This window comes from Scylla paramamosain, chromosome 36 (assembly GCF_035594125.1).
Source record: "Scylla paramamosain isolate STU-SP2022 chromosome 36, ASM3559412v1, whole genome shotgun sequence".
Classification (NCBI taxonomy): Eukaryota; Metazoa; Arthropoda; class Malacostraca; order Decapoda; family Portunidae; genus Scylla; species Scylla paramamosain.
This window is the reverse complement of record NC_087186.1, coordinates 15,088,013-15,102,399: the sequence shown is the minus strand read 5'-3', so window position 1 is coordinate 15,102,399 and position 14,387 is coordinate 15,088,013. Positions and strand designations below refer to the sequence as shown.

At 50.6% G+C, this 14,387-nt stretch overlaps 1 protein-coding gene across 8 annotated transcripts in view; it reads right to left on the bottom strand.

Annotated features, from left to right (window-relative positions):
- The window catches only part of LOC135091083 (protein transport protein Sec16A-like), a 44,001-nt gene that overhangs the window by 26,751 nt on the left and 2,863 nt on the right, over positions 1 to 14,387 (bottom strand). For all 8 annotated transcript variants that reach the window (XM_063988450.1, XM_063988454.1, XM_063988455.1 and 5 more), the window contains exons 3-5: positions 10,533 to 14,133; positions 8,267 to 10,133; positions 7,636 to 7,889 (exon numbers count right to left, since the gene is read on the bottom strand). In XM_063988450.1, coding sequence (XP_063844520.1) covers positions 7,636 to 7,889; positions 8,267 to 10,133; positions 10,533 to 14,133 — 5,722 coding nt within the window. The remainder of the gene's footprint in view (positions 1 to 7,635; positions 7,890 to 8,266; positions 10,134 to 10,532; positions 14,134 to 14,387) is intronic.

The following is a 14,387-nucleotide window of genomic DNA, read 5'->3' as shown; positions in this document are numbered from 1 at the left end:
TAAGCTAAACAATCTAATCTGAAGCAAGAAATTGTTTATTTTTGTTATAGTTTTATATTAGTGGTTATTTGTTTGTTTGTTTTTTTTTAAGATGTGACTGCGTAGTCTCTCTCTCTCTCTCTCTCTCTCTCTCTCTCTCTCTCTCTCTCTCTCTCTCTCTCTCTCTCTCTCTCTCTCTCACACACTTTTTTATTTTTTATTCCTTCTCTTTAGTCTTTTTGCGTAGCACCCACTACTGCCACTACTACTACTACTACTACTACTACTACTACTACTATAACTACTTCCTGGACAATAAAGGCGAAGGCTCCTCCCCACCCACTCCCCCACCCACCCCATCATCACCACTAAAACACAGACAAGAGACAAGGTTATGACAATCCGCCGCCACCGCCATCACCACCACCACCACCACCACAACAACAACAACATTAATCACTAAAGCTACTCCTAATCACGCCTTCCTGTCCTCCTCCTCCTCCTCCTCCTCCTCCTCTCTGTAAATCTCGAATACGACAAAGCTATGACAAATCTGACGTGTGTGTGTGTGTGTGTGTGTGTGTGTGTGTGTGTGTGTGTGTGTGTGTGTGTGTGTGTGTGTGTGTGTGTGTGTGTGACGGGGGCTCCAAGTAGCGTAACGTAACGTAACACTCAAGGCGTACGTTTTTGTTATGAGAACCTGTTACGAACGAAAAGGAGGAGGAGGAGGAGGAGGAGGAGGAGGAGGAGGAGGAGGAGTGGGTGGGGAACAAACGAAGGGGAAAAATGAGAACGAGGGGAGAGGGAAGGGTGAGGTGGTGGTAGTAGTAGTAGTAGTAGTAGTAGTAGTAGTAGTAGTAGTAGTAGTAGTAGTAGTAGTAGTAGTAGTAGTAGTAGTATACAAAAAAAGACGAGAGAGAGAGAGAGAGAGAGAGAGAGAGAGAGAGAGAGAGAGAGAGAGAGAGAGAGAGAGAGAGAGAGAGAGAGAGAGAGAGAGAGAGAGTCACATACATACACAAAACAGTTTATCATGTCATAACAAATGTTCTCTCTCTCTCTCTCTCTCTCTCTCTCTCTCTCTCTCTCTCTCTCTCTCTCTCTCTCTCTCTCTCTCTCAAAATATTATTGCACCCATAGTGTTACTTTAACCAGTCTGCATTCCTCTCTCTCTCTCTCTCTCTCTCTCTCTCTCTCTCTCTCTCTCTCTCTCTCTCTCTCTCTCTCTCTCTCTCTCTCTCTCTCTCTCTTATCCAAAATTATCTATGTTGTCTACTTTATCTCGTTCTCTTTTCCTATGTTCTCCTCTTTTCCCATATTTTCCATCTCTCTCTAAACCTTCTCATTTCTCTCTTTTCTCATATTGTCTCTCTCTCTCTTTTCCCAAATCTTTTCCAGTGTTCTCTATCTCTTTTCTTCCAAAGCTTCCTTATATTCTCTCTCTTCTCCCAAACTTCCATTTCCTCTTTCATTCTCTTCTAAACCTTCCCTTATGTTCTCTATCTGTCTCTTCTAAATATTTCTTCATGTTCTCTTCTCGTTCTCTAAACCTTCTCTATCTGTCTCTTCTAAATCTTTCTTCATGTTCTCTTCTCGTTCTCTAAACCTTCTCTATCTTCTCCATCTGTTTCTTATAAATCTTTCCTCATGTTCTCTTCTCGTTCTCTTTCCCCCCAAACCTAACTCCACATTCTCTGTTTTCCCACACCTTTTCTTATTTTCTTTGTCTCTATCACGTTCTCTCTTCCCCAATGCTGTTTCTCATTCACCTCTCGCAGACCTTCACATTGTCTCATCCTTCCGTTCTTTGTGTCAGTCGAATTGCCCAGCCTTCCCCTACGGAGCATAAGGGTGGCAGATAAGGGTAACAGCTGCTCCTCCCTTGCTCCTTACCCTCCCTGGCGCCCGTGCATGACAGGGCATTATTGTATTTACCCGAGGAGGAGGAGGAGGAAGAGGAGGAGGAGGAGGGTTAGCTGATCTGGCAACATTGAGTGGGTCGCCTCATACTTTCTTGGAATTATAAGGAGGAGGAGGAGGAGGAGGAGGAGGAGGAGGAGGAGGAGGAGGAGGAGGAGGAGGAAGGGGCGGTAAGAAAGACACATATTCTTAGGAAATGGGATAAGGGAGAGGAAGGGGAAGACGAAGGAGAGAAAGGGGAAGGAAGGTTGGAAGACAGAGTATAAGAGGACGAGGAATAAAAGAGAAATAAGAAGAAAAGGAGGAGAAAATAACAATACCAGGAATAAGGAGGAGGAGGAAGAGAAGATGAGAATATGGATAACAAGAAAATAAGAGGAGGAAGCAGAAGAGTAGAAAGAAGAATTTAGAAAGTATACGAAGGAAGATAAGATGAGGAGGAGGAAGAGAAGGATGAAAGAATTGAGAAAGTGGATAAGGGAAAAAAATAAGGATGAGGAGGAATAGAAGGAAGAAAGAATCGAGAAAACGGATAAAGAGAAAAGTAAGGAGGAGGAGGAAGAGGGAAAAGAAGAATAGGGAAAGTAATTCAGAAGAGACGGAAAAGGAGAAAGAAAAGAATTAAGAAGAAATTAAGAAAAAAAATAAAAGAAAGAAGAAAAAGGAGAGAGAGAGAGAGAGAGAGTGAATAAGAAGATACAAGAACCCATAGAAAACCCACAGAGAGAGAGAGAGAGAGAGAGAGAGAGAGAGAGAGAGAGAGAGAGAGAGAGAGAGAGAGAGAGAGAGAGAGAGAGAGAGAGAGAGAGAGAGAGAGCAAGGAAACAGTGTGAATGGGGACGCACAGAGGGAGTGGTCACCTGTCTGGGTCCAAATCATTATCCTGTCATATTGTGTGTGTGTGTGTGTGTGTGTGTGTGTGTGTGTGTGTGTGTGTGTGTGTGTGTGTGTGTGTGTGTGTGTGTGTGTGTGTGTGTGTGTGTGTGTGTGGTAATACAAAAGCGCATTCAGGGAGTTTAATTTCTTCTGACGCAACATCGCGGTAATGACACACGATACCAAACTGTGTATAAAAGACAGTCTGCCACTCTCACGCCTCAGAGGTCCGTCCATCACATCACAGCTTGTTTTGGGGAGGGAAGGTTACATTAGGTTAAGTTAGATCGTGTAACCTAATCTAACCTAACTTGACATTACCTACCCCAACCTGACCAAACCTTACCTTACCTAACATCACCTACAATATTACGTAACTCTACCTAACCCAACCTGAACTAACCTAACCTAACCTAATCTAACCTAACCTACCCCAACCTGACCAAACCTTACCTTACCTGACCTAACATCACCTACACTATTACGTAACTCTACCTAACCCAACCTGAACTAACCTAACCTAACCTAACTTAACCTAACCTTACTTAACTTAACCTTACATTACCTAACCTAACCCAACCCAATATTATCTACCCTCAACCTAACCTGACGGTACTGACCTGACCTAACTTAAACTGATCTAACATTACCTAACCCAACTCGACCTGACCTTACCTTACTTAACCGAACCTAACCTAACGAAACATTCTAACCTAACCTTCATGTAATCCAAAATAATAAATGACCTCTGCTTGTAATTACCGGATTGCAATTAATTAATCCTTGTCATCATCTATCGATCTGCACATACACTTTATTTAGAGACGATCAATTCAGTCACAATTAATCTATATTATCTTTCAGTCTGCGTGCGCACACACACACACACACACACACACACACACAAAGGTCGACACATCACTTAAAGCATGTATGTATTTCGGAACGTGTCTGGGTCTCAAAAAAGGACTGCAGTATTTTCAAAGGTCACAATGATGACTCGCGGGGTTCTCAAGGGTGGTTTTTCCCACTCACGATACGGAATACTAAATGGCCAGTGTTCAGAAATCCTTTGCTCTCTCACCACGACTATTTTCAAAGGGCAAAGATGATTAGCCGTGTTCTCAAGAGTGTTTCTCCTGTTAACAATGTAGAAATCTTGTTGATCTGTCACTAAACCATAAAAAACGCCATTAGAAGCCCGTATAACTTCAATTACAGTCTTTTGAAAGTATTGGAGGTGCGGCGCATGAGCGTGTCAGGTTATGGTCCAATAAATCACAACTGTAATCATAAAAATACTCTTGAAACACCCTAATAACTTTAACTAGAGCCTGTTATGCGTTGAGATACGACACAAACATACACTGAAGGAGCACAATACTCATTAAACTATCACTGGAATCATAAAAAAACACCCCTGAAACACCCTTAACAACGTCCCTGCGTCCCAGGAGGCTGTTCAGTAATTAAGATCAATGATACAAATACAAGATGCAATTACCAATAAATGACACTATATAAACACCCTTGGAAACACCCTTAACAACCTTCTGTGTGTCTCTGCAGCCAATTAAGTAGTTGAGATAAGATATCGGTGCATTTCCTTACCCCTCGGTCTCCCCGGGTTCCTGGTGGAGGCGCGGGAGGCGTGGGAGGTGATGGAGTCAGCGCGGGGTCGCCGAGGGAGTGACCTGGAGGAGTAGCTGACGGCGGTGGAGCGAGACATGCGGGAGTGGTCAGAGTCATAACCGGTTTCCTCGCCTACAGGTTCCCGACGGCGGGGTTCCCCATGCTCCCTGTTCCTCTCCCTGTCTCTGTTATCACGCTCCCTCTCCCTGTCGCGCTCCCTGTCACGTTCTCTGTCCCTCTCGTGGTTTCGATCTCGTTCTCTATCGTGGTTTCTATCTCGCTCTCGTTCCCTCTCGTGGTTTCTGTCCCTCTCTCTCTCTCTGACATCACGTTCTCTGTCCCTGTCGTGGTCTCTCTCTCTGTTGCGGTCTCTATCTCGTTCCCTGTCCCTCTCGCCGCCTCCATCCTGTGTCCGGTCTCTGTCCTGGTCCCTCGCCCGGTCTCTGTAGTACCTCGGCAGGGTGCGAGGGGCGTGAGGGGGGTGGGAGCCGCGAGAGGTGTCCTGGTAGTGGTGGGGAGGATGAGATGGGTGTTGGGGGCGACGCCTTGTTTCCCCCCCACGTTCATCCCCGCCAGCAACTGCACCATTCTCCCCATCCTCTGTTTTCACCCCGTCCCTCACCGCCTCCGTCGCCCCTCTCTCAGACACCTCACTCCTGCTGTCCCCCGGGTGTCTCCTATCACTCAGGGGCCAGCTGCTGCCGTCCCCGTCCCGAGACCACCTCTTGTGCCTATCCTCCCGCAGGAACGTCTGGTCCATCCTCACCCTGGGGTCCCCATAGTAACTCCACCGGTCCTGCAGGTACAAGGAATCCGGGACATCCTTCCTGAGCCGCACGTGTCCTTGAGCCGCGTCCTTCCGGCTCATCTGGTCCCTCCTGGTGGCGGCGCCCCGTGGTGCATGATGGGAGGGGTCTGGGTAGCCGTTGCGTGCCTGTGGGATGCCTGAAGGCGGCCTGGAGTGCGTCTTGTGGCTGCCATTGGGTGCCAGCTGTGGCGAGACGGCGGCCGGGGAAGGGGGGGGGCCGACCCAGCTGAGCGGCGGGGTCTCCAGTCAGCTGTTGGGGTTGCGTCATCGCGTCCTGGGGGTGTGGAGGGGGAAGTGGGCCAGGCAATGGACCTAATGCACCAGGGGCCATGGCGGGCATAGGGGCCATGGGAGGCAGTGGCGGCATGGGTGTGTTCTCGGCCAGCTGCACCATGGTGTTGCTCAGCAGCGGGCCACCTTGGCTTCGATATCACCGGACTGACGGGAAATTATTGGGGGCAGGTACGGATCCATGTTTTTCTCACCTCATCGCTAATCGACACTCGGAACAGGTGACTTGAGGTGCTGTGCAGACGCGTCACACTCGTTATCGGGCACACTTAACTTAAAACACCTTAATTTAGGACGTAACAGCGTGGATGAGTAAAACATATGCACGGGGAAGACACGTCTACACCCACCCGCGGCAGCCTGAACACTGACAGGACACGTGGCAAGTGACGTCACGGCGGAGCACCAGCAACAAACACGGCGCATGCGTTCCAGCCTGCGCTTGAATCATTACATGGAAAAACAATACGGTGCACACACAAAACCACCATTTTCATCCTGACCCAGAACACTAATACTTAAACACGCTACACCCATGCCATAAAAAATAAAATGAATAACGTGAAGTATGGAAAATTACTCGAAATCTTAGGAGCAGGCTGAGATACACTGGCTTAAGACCCGCAAGAACGCATATCTCCTCTCTTCCTCCCTCTTCACACGCTCTTGGCTTCAATAAAATCATTCCCGCACGTATATCCTTAGACCCCGCTATGCTCAGAGCTCTCTGTAATTGAGGGAACGAGGAAGTTGTGGGAACTTTCCGTGTGTGTGTGTGTGTGTGTGTGTGTGTGTGTGTGTGGCGGTACGTGGCATCGCAGCCTCAGGAAAGGTGAACTGCCTGACTACCGCTGCTGCTGCTGCTGCTGCTGTCACCCGCATCTGACCTTGCGGTGCAGTGGACACGGCTGGCTCTCTCTCTCTCTCTCTCTCTCTCTCTCTCTCTCTCTCTCTCTCTCTCTCTCTGCGCCACACGATACCGTTGTTGCGGTGCCTTCAGACAATTCTCTCTCTCTCTCTCTCTCTCTCTCTCCATTCACAAGACACACAATTTAGTTTTGACAAGAGGAGAGAGAGAGAAAGTGGTTGGCACAATGAGAGCAAGAAATCCACACAAAAACGTTGAGAGAGAGAGAGAGAGAGAGAGAGAGAGAGAGAGAGAGAGAGAGAGAGAGAGAGAGAGAGAGAGCACAGACAACAAAAAACAAGTCAAAACTGAATAAACAACAACAACAACAATAACAAATGTAACGAGGGAAACAGGAATGACCATTAGTGTAATTACGACTAACCAATCTAAAACTATTACCAACGCACCATCTATTACCGAACGCAGCCTCGGTAGGGCCAACAGGTCTGATGCTGCTCGCTATCCCTGAATGTGGCATCACCTCTAGACTGCTTTTTAATAGTTTGTAGTGGAAGTTATCGGGTTTTTTTTTGCGGATGTTTTTATGATTTTTTTTTTAGTTTAATGGGGGTTCTACTGGAAGTTACTGGGGTATTCACAGGTGCTCTCATAACTGTAGCGTTTAACAAGCTTCAATGTAAGTTACTAATGTTTTCACAGGTGTTTCCATGGCTGTGCTGCATTCACCAAGCCCTAATGGACGTTACTGAGGTTTCCAAGGGTGTTTTTATGATTTTAAGAACACATTAACATGCTTTAATAAAAGTTAATGAGTTTTCTAGTGCTTTCAAGATCCTAGAGATAATTCAAGAAGCTATAATGGAAATTAGTGGGATTTTCAATAATGTTTCCATGAATTCTAGACAGCATCACCCTTTCACTGTAATATGCGACAAGTGACAGCAATACAAGCAATGGTGTCTTTAAAAGTATCTACAAGAAAGGAAACAATGAACGGACTTTGTTGTTTCCAGGAAGTAAAAAGTTTGGAGGTGGCTGAAGGACAAGAAAAGGAGGCTCAAAGTAGCAATTAAGAAAAGACAAGCCAAATAAAGGTGAAAATATTAACAAGAATCCTCCATAACAAGAAAAATAAATAAAATAAGAACTCAACTAACCATCCCTGCACCCAATTAATCACCCATTAAAACAAACAAACCTTTCAACAAACAGCCCAACCATTCCCCATTCCCTCATTACAGCAAAGGACAGCAACACTCACCCCTGCCACTGTAATACCGCTGGTCTCTCCTGCCGTCACGCCCCTCCCACCCCCTGTAGTAGTCCCTGTGGTCCCTGGAGGAGTAAGAGGCATCCCTGTCCCTAGGATCCGAGTCCCTGGAGCGGGAGTCCCTGGGGTCGTAGTAATCCCTGGGGTGGTGGTGGTGGTGGAGGGAGCGGTGGTGGTGGTGGTGAGAGGAACGGTCCATCTCGTCCAGGTTGTTGATGCTGCTGGAGCGGGACAGGGGCTGGGATCTGTGGGGGAGTGGGGAGAGGGGTGAGAGGTGGGGGAGATGGGGTGTTGGCTGTGAGGGGATGGAGGGACTGAGGGAAAGAGGAGGGTTTGTTGAAGGTACAGATGAGGAGAGAGAGAGAGAGAGAGAGAGAGAGAGAGAGAGAGAGAGAGAGAGAGAGAGAGAGAGAGAGAGAGAGAGAGAGAGAGAGAGAGAGAGAGAGAGAGAGAGAGAGAGAGAGAGAGAGAGAGAGAGAGAGAGAGAGAGAGATACAAGTACACAGCAACTCAAGAAATCATAGAAATAAAGCAAAAATTGTGAAAAAAAGGGTAAGACAGTACATAGTAAATCAAAAAGTGATCTCAGCTAACACACACACACAAACACACACACACACACCTGTCTCCCCTGCCGCTGCCTCCATAGTAAGGGTCATCATCATATCCTCCTCGGTAAGAATCCTTGGGGCGATCCTTATAGTCCCTCCTCTTGCTCCCATCCCTGCGCTCCTTCCCGTCCTCCCTCAGTGGGCGGTCGCTATACCGGTCCATCTCATCCCGGTACGCCCTCTCCCTCCTGTCCCGGGAGTCGTAGTATCGCCGGTCGCTGTCCTCATCATCATCCGAGTCACGCCCCCGCCATCGTCGCCGGTCGTCGTAGTCACGGTCGTAGGAGCGGCGGCTGTGTGGGGAGTCATCTCTGTAGTAGTCCCGGGTGCTGCCTCTCTCCCGGCTGCGGTCGCGGTACCGGTCTGAGGCGCCCCGGTGACTGCTGCTGTCTCCTGTGCGGTCTCTCGAGTGGTCACGTTCCCATCGGCCACTCCCTCGCTCGTTCCTCTCACCCCGCTCACCCCTGTCGCCACCTGCCAAGTCAGAGCGGCTGCCGGAGTTGCCTGACGTGAAGTTCCTCTGCTTGGGTTCCTCAGAGCCAATGGTCTCGCTGCGCACAGGAGGCACCACCACAGGGGCCGCCTGGTTGGAGTGGTGGCTGGTGTCAGGGCCATCAGGCGGTGACCTCACCTCAGATGGCTCCTGCTTTACGCCAACTGCCACCACAGGCTGTGGGTTGTCGTTGCCAGTGACCACGCGCTCTGAGGGCATGGAAGGCACCACCGCAGGGGTCTGGTAAGGTGTTGCAGCTGCTGCAGACTCACCTTTCCTCGACTCTCCTGGGACCATTCGACTAAAGCTTGGTGTCTCCCTGTCTCCCTGTGGCCTGTCCTCCGCAGTGGTCTCCATGGGAACTCTGGAGGGCTTGGAGAGGTCTAGCACAGCAGGGGAGGAAGGGGTGCCCGTGTTGCCCAGGGCAGAGAAGGACTGTATCTTGGGTTTGGCAACAGCAGCTTGCAAGTTGGCACTGTGGGCTGCTGGAGGGTCAGAGTGCATACCCCGGGAAGGCTGCTGGAGTGCCATGGGTGCCTCCTTGGGCCTGTCCTCCTTGACAAGCCCAGGCACCACTAGAGGGATGGCATTGGTGGGGGGAGGGGCCTGTGCCAAGGGAGCTGCTGGGGCTGGGGTGGCATCAAGGGGTGGAGCAGCAACAGTCAGCTTCACACCTGTCATGCTGTCTGCCGTGGACCACAGGGACGGGCTGGGCTGCTCTGTGGCACTGCTGAGGAGCTCATTATTATCTGGTAGTGTCTCCAAGTTGGCACCTACATCTGGATAAGGAGCAGGAGGCTTGGCAGGCACAGATTCACCTGCAGAAGGCTGTGAAGGAGTGAAGTACTGATAACCCTGAGGCACAGAGGAGGGAGGGAGCAAGTCCTTGCCTGCTGGGGGCTGGAAGGGACTACCTTTCCGTGGCTTGAGGCTCGGCACTGCACCGTGAGGCCCGGGGAACTGAGGCACAGTGGGTGGGAGAGAGGATGGCACAGTGGCACCCTCCCATGAAGATCTGGGGGCACTAGCACCACCTGCACCTGACACTACTGCTTGCTCTCCCTGCTGACTGCTGGATGACGCAGATGACTGTGTTTCTGCCACCTCATCCAGCGGCACCTCTTGGTTCAGCATCATGGAGTGGCTGGAGTGGCCGGAGTGGGCTGAGTGGATTGAGTGGACCGAGTGAACAGAGTGGACCGAGTGGACCGAATGTGCTGACTGGTTGGAGGCAGGGCGCTCCAGTGCTGGGTGAGGGGGGTGTGGAGTGGCCTGGTGCTCCACTGACCCCTCTGGCACGCCACCACTGCCGCCCACTGGCCCGGCCTGCCTAGGAGCCTCTGCTGTCTGACTCTGACCTTCACCTTGCCTCTCACTCACCATTCCTGCATAACAACAAGGAAATAATTACTAACTCAATAAACAAGAGGTAAATATCTTTATAAACCTGGTAAATATTCCATAAAGCTTTATCTCATCTTTTACCAGCTGTAGTAAAAATTACTGGAGTTTTGAAACGCATAATTTAGCTAGGATTCTATACCAATAGAAAAAAAATATAAAAAAATAACATATTAGAACCTCACAAATCATGTGACCTTTGAAAAATAAGCCTTAAGAGCCAAAAATCAATCCAGATCCCCATTTCTAATAAAACCAAATTTCAGAACCAACAAGAAACCACATGAAAAAAAAACACACACACACACACACACACACACACACACACACACACACACACACACACACACACACAAAACACACCCAGGACAAACAGACCCTACCTGTGGAGGCTGACGGTTCCTCGGGTATAGAAGAAGCCCCATCAGGTATCCTTGAGTAGATGGGGTCTGATGCTGGATGGGTCTGATGGGTCTGGGATGGTGGTGGTGGTGGTGGTGGTGCAACTTCCATATTCATGTCGTGAACTGGTGCCTCGTGATGGGGCTGAGATTGTGAGAGGCTGAGAGATGGGGAGTGATGGGGCTGAGCAGGGACATGGGGGCTTGGGGATGGTGAGGGGTGATGGGCATGACCTGATGAGGTAATAGGGCTGAGGGATGGGGATGGGATATAGGTGTGTGCTGGGATGTTAGGGCTTGGGGAAGGGGAGGGGTGATGGGTGTGAGATGGGAAATGAGGGCTGGGGGAGGGAGAGGGGTGATGGGTGTGGGGTGGAGCATGAGGGCTGGGGGAGGGAGAGGGGTGATGGGTGTGGGGTGGAGCATGAGGGCTGGGGGAGGGAGAGGGGTGATGGGTGTGGGGTGGAGCATGAGGGCTGGGGGAGGGAGAGGGGTGATGGGTGTGAGGTGGAACGTAAGGGCTTGGAGTTGGGGATGGGTGATGGGTGTGCGGTGGAGCATGAGGGCTTGTGTGTGGTGATTCCTTCAGCCTGTGTGGGTCATGGATGTGCTGTGGATGTGGTGTGGGTTCCTGAGGCTCCTGTGGGAGGTAGTGGGTGGAAGGCTGTGGAGGAGCGGATGGCAGTGGTTGAGGTGCTGGCTGGCTGTGTGGCTCTGCAGGTCTCTCGGCTAATTCCGCCTCCTGTTCTAAGTAGATGGATGATGGGTGAGTGGTGGGTGGTGCTGGCGTGCTATCTGGCGGCTGAGTTTCAATGCCCTCGCTGGCTGCTGGATGGTGGTAGCCCTCTGAAGCTGGCGGATGATGATACCCTTGTGAAGCTGATGGATGCTGGTGTTCTTCTGACACTGACGGATGGTGATATCCTTCCAAGGTTGGTGCATGGTGATGTCCTGAAGTTCGAGAATCATGGTATCCTTCTGAAGTTGGTGGGTGATGAGATCCTTCCAAAGTTGCAGGATGATACTCTCCTGAAGCTGGTGGATGGTGGTATCCTTCAGAGGCTGGTGGATGGTGGTATTCTTCAGAGGGTGGTGGCTGGTGGTATCCTTCAGAGGGTGGTGGGTGGTGGTATCCTTCAGAAGCTGGTGGATGGTGGTATCCTTCAGAGGGTGGTGGGTGGTGGTATCCTTCAGAGGGTGGTGGATGGTGGTATCCTTCAGAGGCTGGTGGATGGTGGTATCCTTCAGAGGGTGGTGGATGGTGGTATCCTTCAGAGGGTGATGGGTGGTGGTACCCTTCAGAAGCTGGTGGATGGTGGTATCCTTCAGAGGGTGGTGGGTGGTGGTATCCTTCAGAGGCTGGTGGGTGGTGAGGCTGAGAGGCAGGTTCTTCACTAGTAATATGAGGAGATTCATCACTTGTAGGATGTGAATAGGACTCCTCAGCCACTGGTGGATGTGAGAAAGACTCCTGAGGGATCACAGACTGCGTGTCAGAGTCTTCAGCAGGCATGTGATGGGGGGTGGGTCCTCCATCACTGGCAGGAGTGTGTGAGAAGGACTCTTCGGTGACTGCAGGCTGAGAGAAGGACCCATCACTCACAGAAGGATGTGCTGAAGGATGAGCAAAGGATGCCTCAACAGTCGGCTGGTGAGTAAGACTCATTTCTGTCATTCCCTCAGCAATGGCCTGAACACTGTAGCCACTCGCGGAGGATGTCACCGGCTCGCTTATCTTTTCGCTCTCCTCATCCCATGCATTATCCCAAGCCTCTGTTCCTTCAGTAGTGTAAGTAGGTAAGCCAGGCTCCTTGTGTGGGATGTTATCCTCAGGTAAGTGTGTGGCACCCTCCTTCAAGTCACTGGGGTGGGTGTGAGGGGCACTCTCAGCAATGCTTGTAGGCTGCTGCACTGCATGGCCATGGTGGGAGCAGTCAGGAGCATCAGGGGGCTGGCAATCTGACTCTGTGGTGGTGTGTGGTGCTGGTGCGGCTGGTGTAGCTTGTGGGGCTTCCACCTCCCCCCACCCATCCCCCCAGTTGTCATCATCAAAACTGTTCATGGTAATGGTAGACGGCTGCACAGTAGTGGCCATTGTGGTGATGGTGCCAGTGCCACCATGCTCTATGTGACTGTCAGAGGCTGTGGACATGGTGCTGTGGTGCTGCTCCTGTGGTGCTGGAGTCTGTTCTGGGGCTTCATACCCTGCAGCATCCTGTTTTTGCTGATATGGGTCATACTTGGGGTAGCTCTGAGGCTCGGCAGCAGTGGTGGTGGTGGCAGCAGCACTGGTCATGTGGGCAGAGTGGTGGTCAGCACCTCCCTCCAGAGTGTCGTGTCCCCAGGAGGTCTCCCACTGCTGCTGAGTCCACTGTGATGCATCCTGGTGACTCAAAACAGCTTCCCCACCACTGTGGTAAGACCCAGACTCTGCTGTGTGGCTCTGTTGGTCCTGCTGCTGCTGCTGAGATTGCTGTGACACCTGTCTTGCTGTTACCGGAGTCTGTTCCTCCCAGTCTGGCCAGCCGTCCCCTGCAGCACCAGCAGTGTTCACAGCAGGGGAAGCTCTCATCTCGATGTGACCTGCTGACTCCCTGCTGAGCTTCCGTGCTTCCTGCTTGTGGGGGAGTTGTGGGGCAGCAGTTTCCTGTGGCTGTTCAGTAGCCTGTCCATTCACCTGCCAGTCATCATTGTCCCAGCCCCAGTTGTCATCTGTCTGCTGCTGCGTTGCCTCCTGCTGTGGTTGCTGCTGCTGTTGCTGCTGCTGGTAGTGAGGCTGGCTGTTCTCTGCAGGCTGGGCTGGGTGAAGACTCTGCTGTGGTAGCTGTGGTGTGTACTGTGTCTGCTGTGGTGTGTACTGGTTATGGTGCTGCTGCTGCTGTTGTTGGTGATAATGTTGCTGATGCTGTTGTTGTTGCTGTTGTTGCTGCTGCTGCTGCTGCTGCTGCTGTTGTTGTTGTTGTTGTTGTTGTTGTTGTTGTTGTTGTTGCTGCTGCTGCTGCTGCTGGTACACCTGCTGCTGGTACCGGTAATTCTCCTGAGACTCAGTGGTGTTCTCCTGTTTTGTGTAAGTGGTCGTTTTGTTGTTGTTATTATTTACATTGTTATTATTGGCGTTATCAAAGGAGCCCCAGTCGTCACCCCAATTACCCCATTCATCCGTGCTGTTCCCATTCTGGCTGCTGCCGTTCATGTACTGTGGTGTCTGCGGTGGCTGTGGCGGCTGTGGTGGTGGCTGGGGCTGCACATTTGCTGTGGGCGGGGGCTGCATGTGGTGGTAAGTAGTGTTCTCTGCAGGCTTGCCAAACTGCTGGGGGCTGGACTGTGGGGGCTGTTGGTGCTGTGGGAAGCCATGGGGTTGGGTATACTGCTGTGGTTGCTGCTGTTGGTGCTGTGGGGCTTTATCACCCTCATCCCAGTTCCAAGCACCAGAGTTGTCCCACCCCCAATTATTGTCAGGCTGCTGCTGTGGCTGCTGCAGGGGCTGGGGCTGCCACTGCTGCTGTGGCACCATGAGCTGAGGGTTGTGTGGCAGGGGAGGGTGACTGGCCTGTGATGACGTGACATATTGTGTGGCATGACCCTGAAACAAGTCAACATTTAAGGTGTCTCGTGTTATTGCATTTGTAAACATCTAACACATATTTTAAAGTTGGGGAAAAGTTTTGTTTTTTACCTCAATTAAAAATCCTTAAGAAAGTATCAAATAATGAACTAAATAAAAAAATCAAAGCCTATCATTAATTCTGATTCATGAACTTTTTAAGGAGACTACACTACCTCATTCATTATCACAATTCACCTATGTTCAAAATTGATCTCAAAAAGTCAAGATGG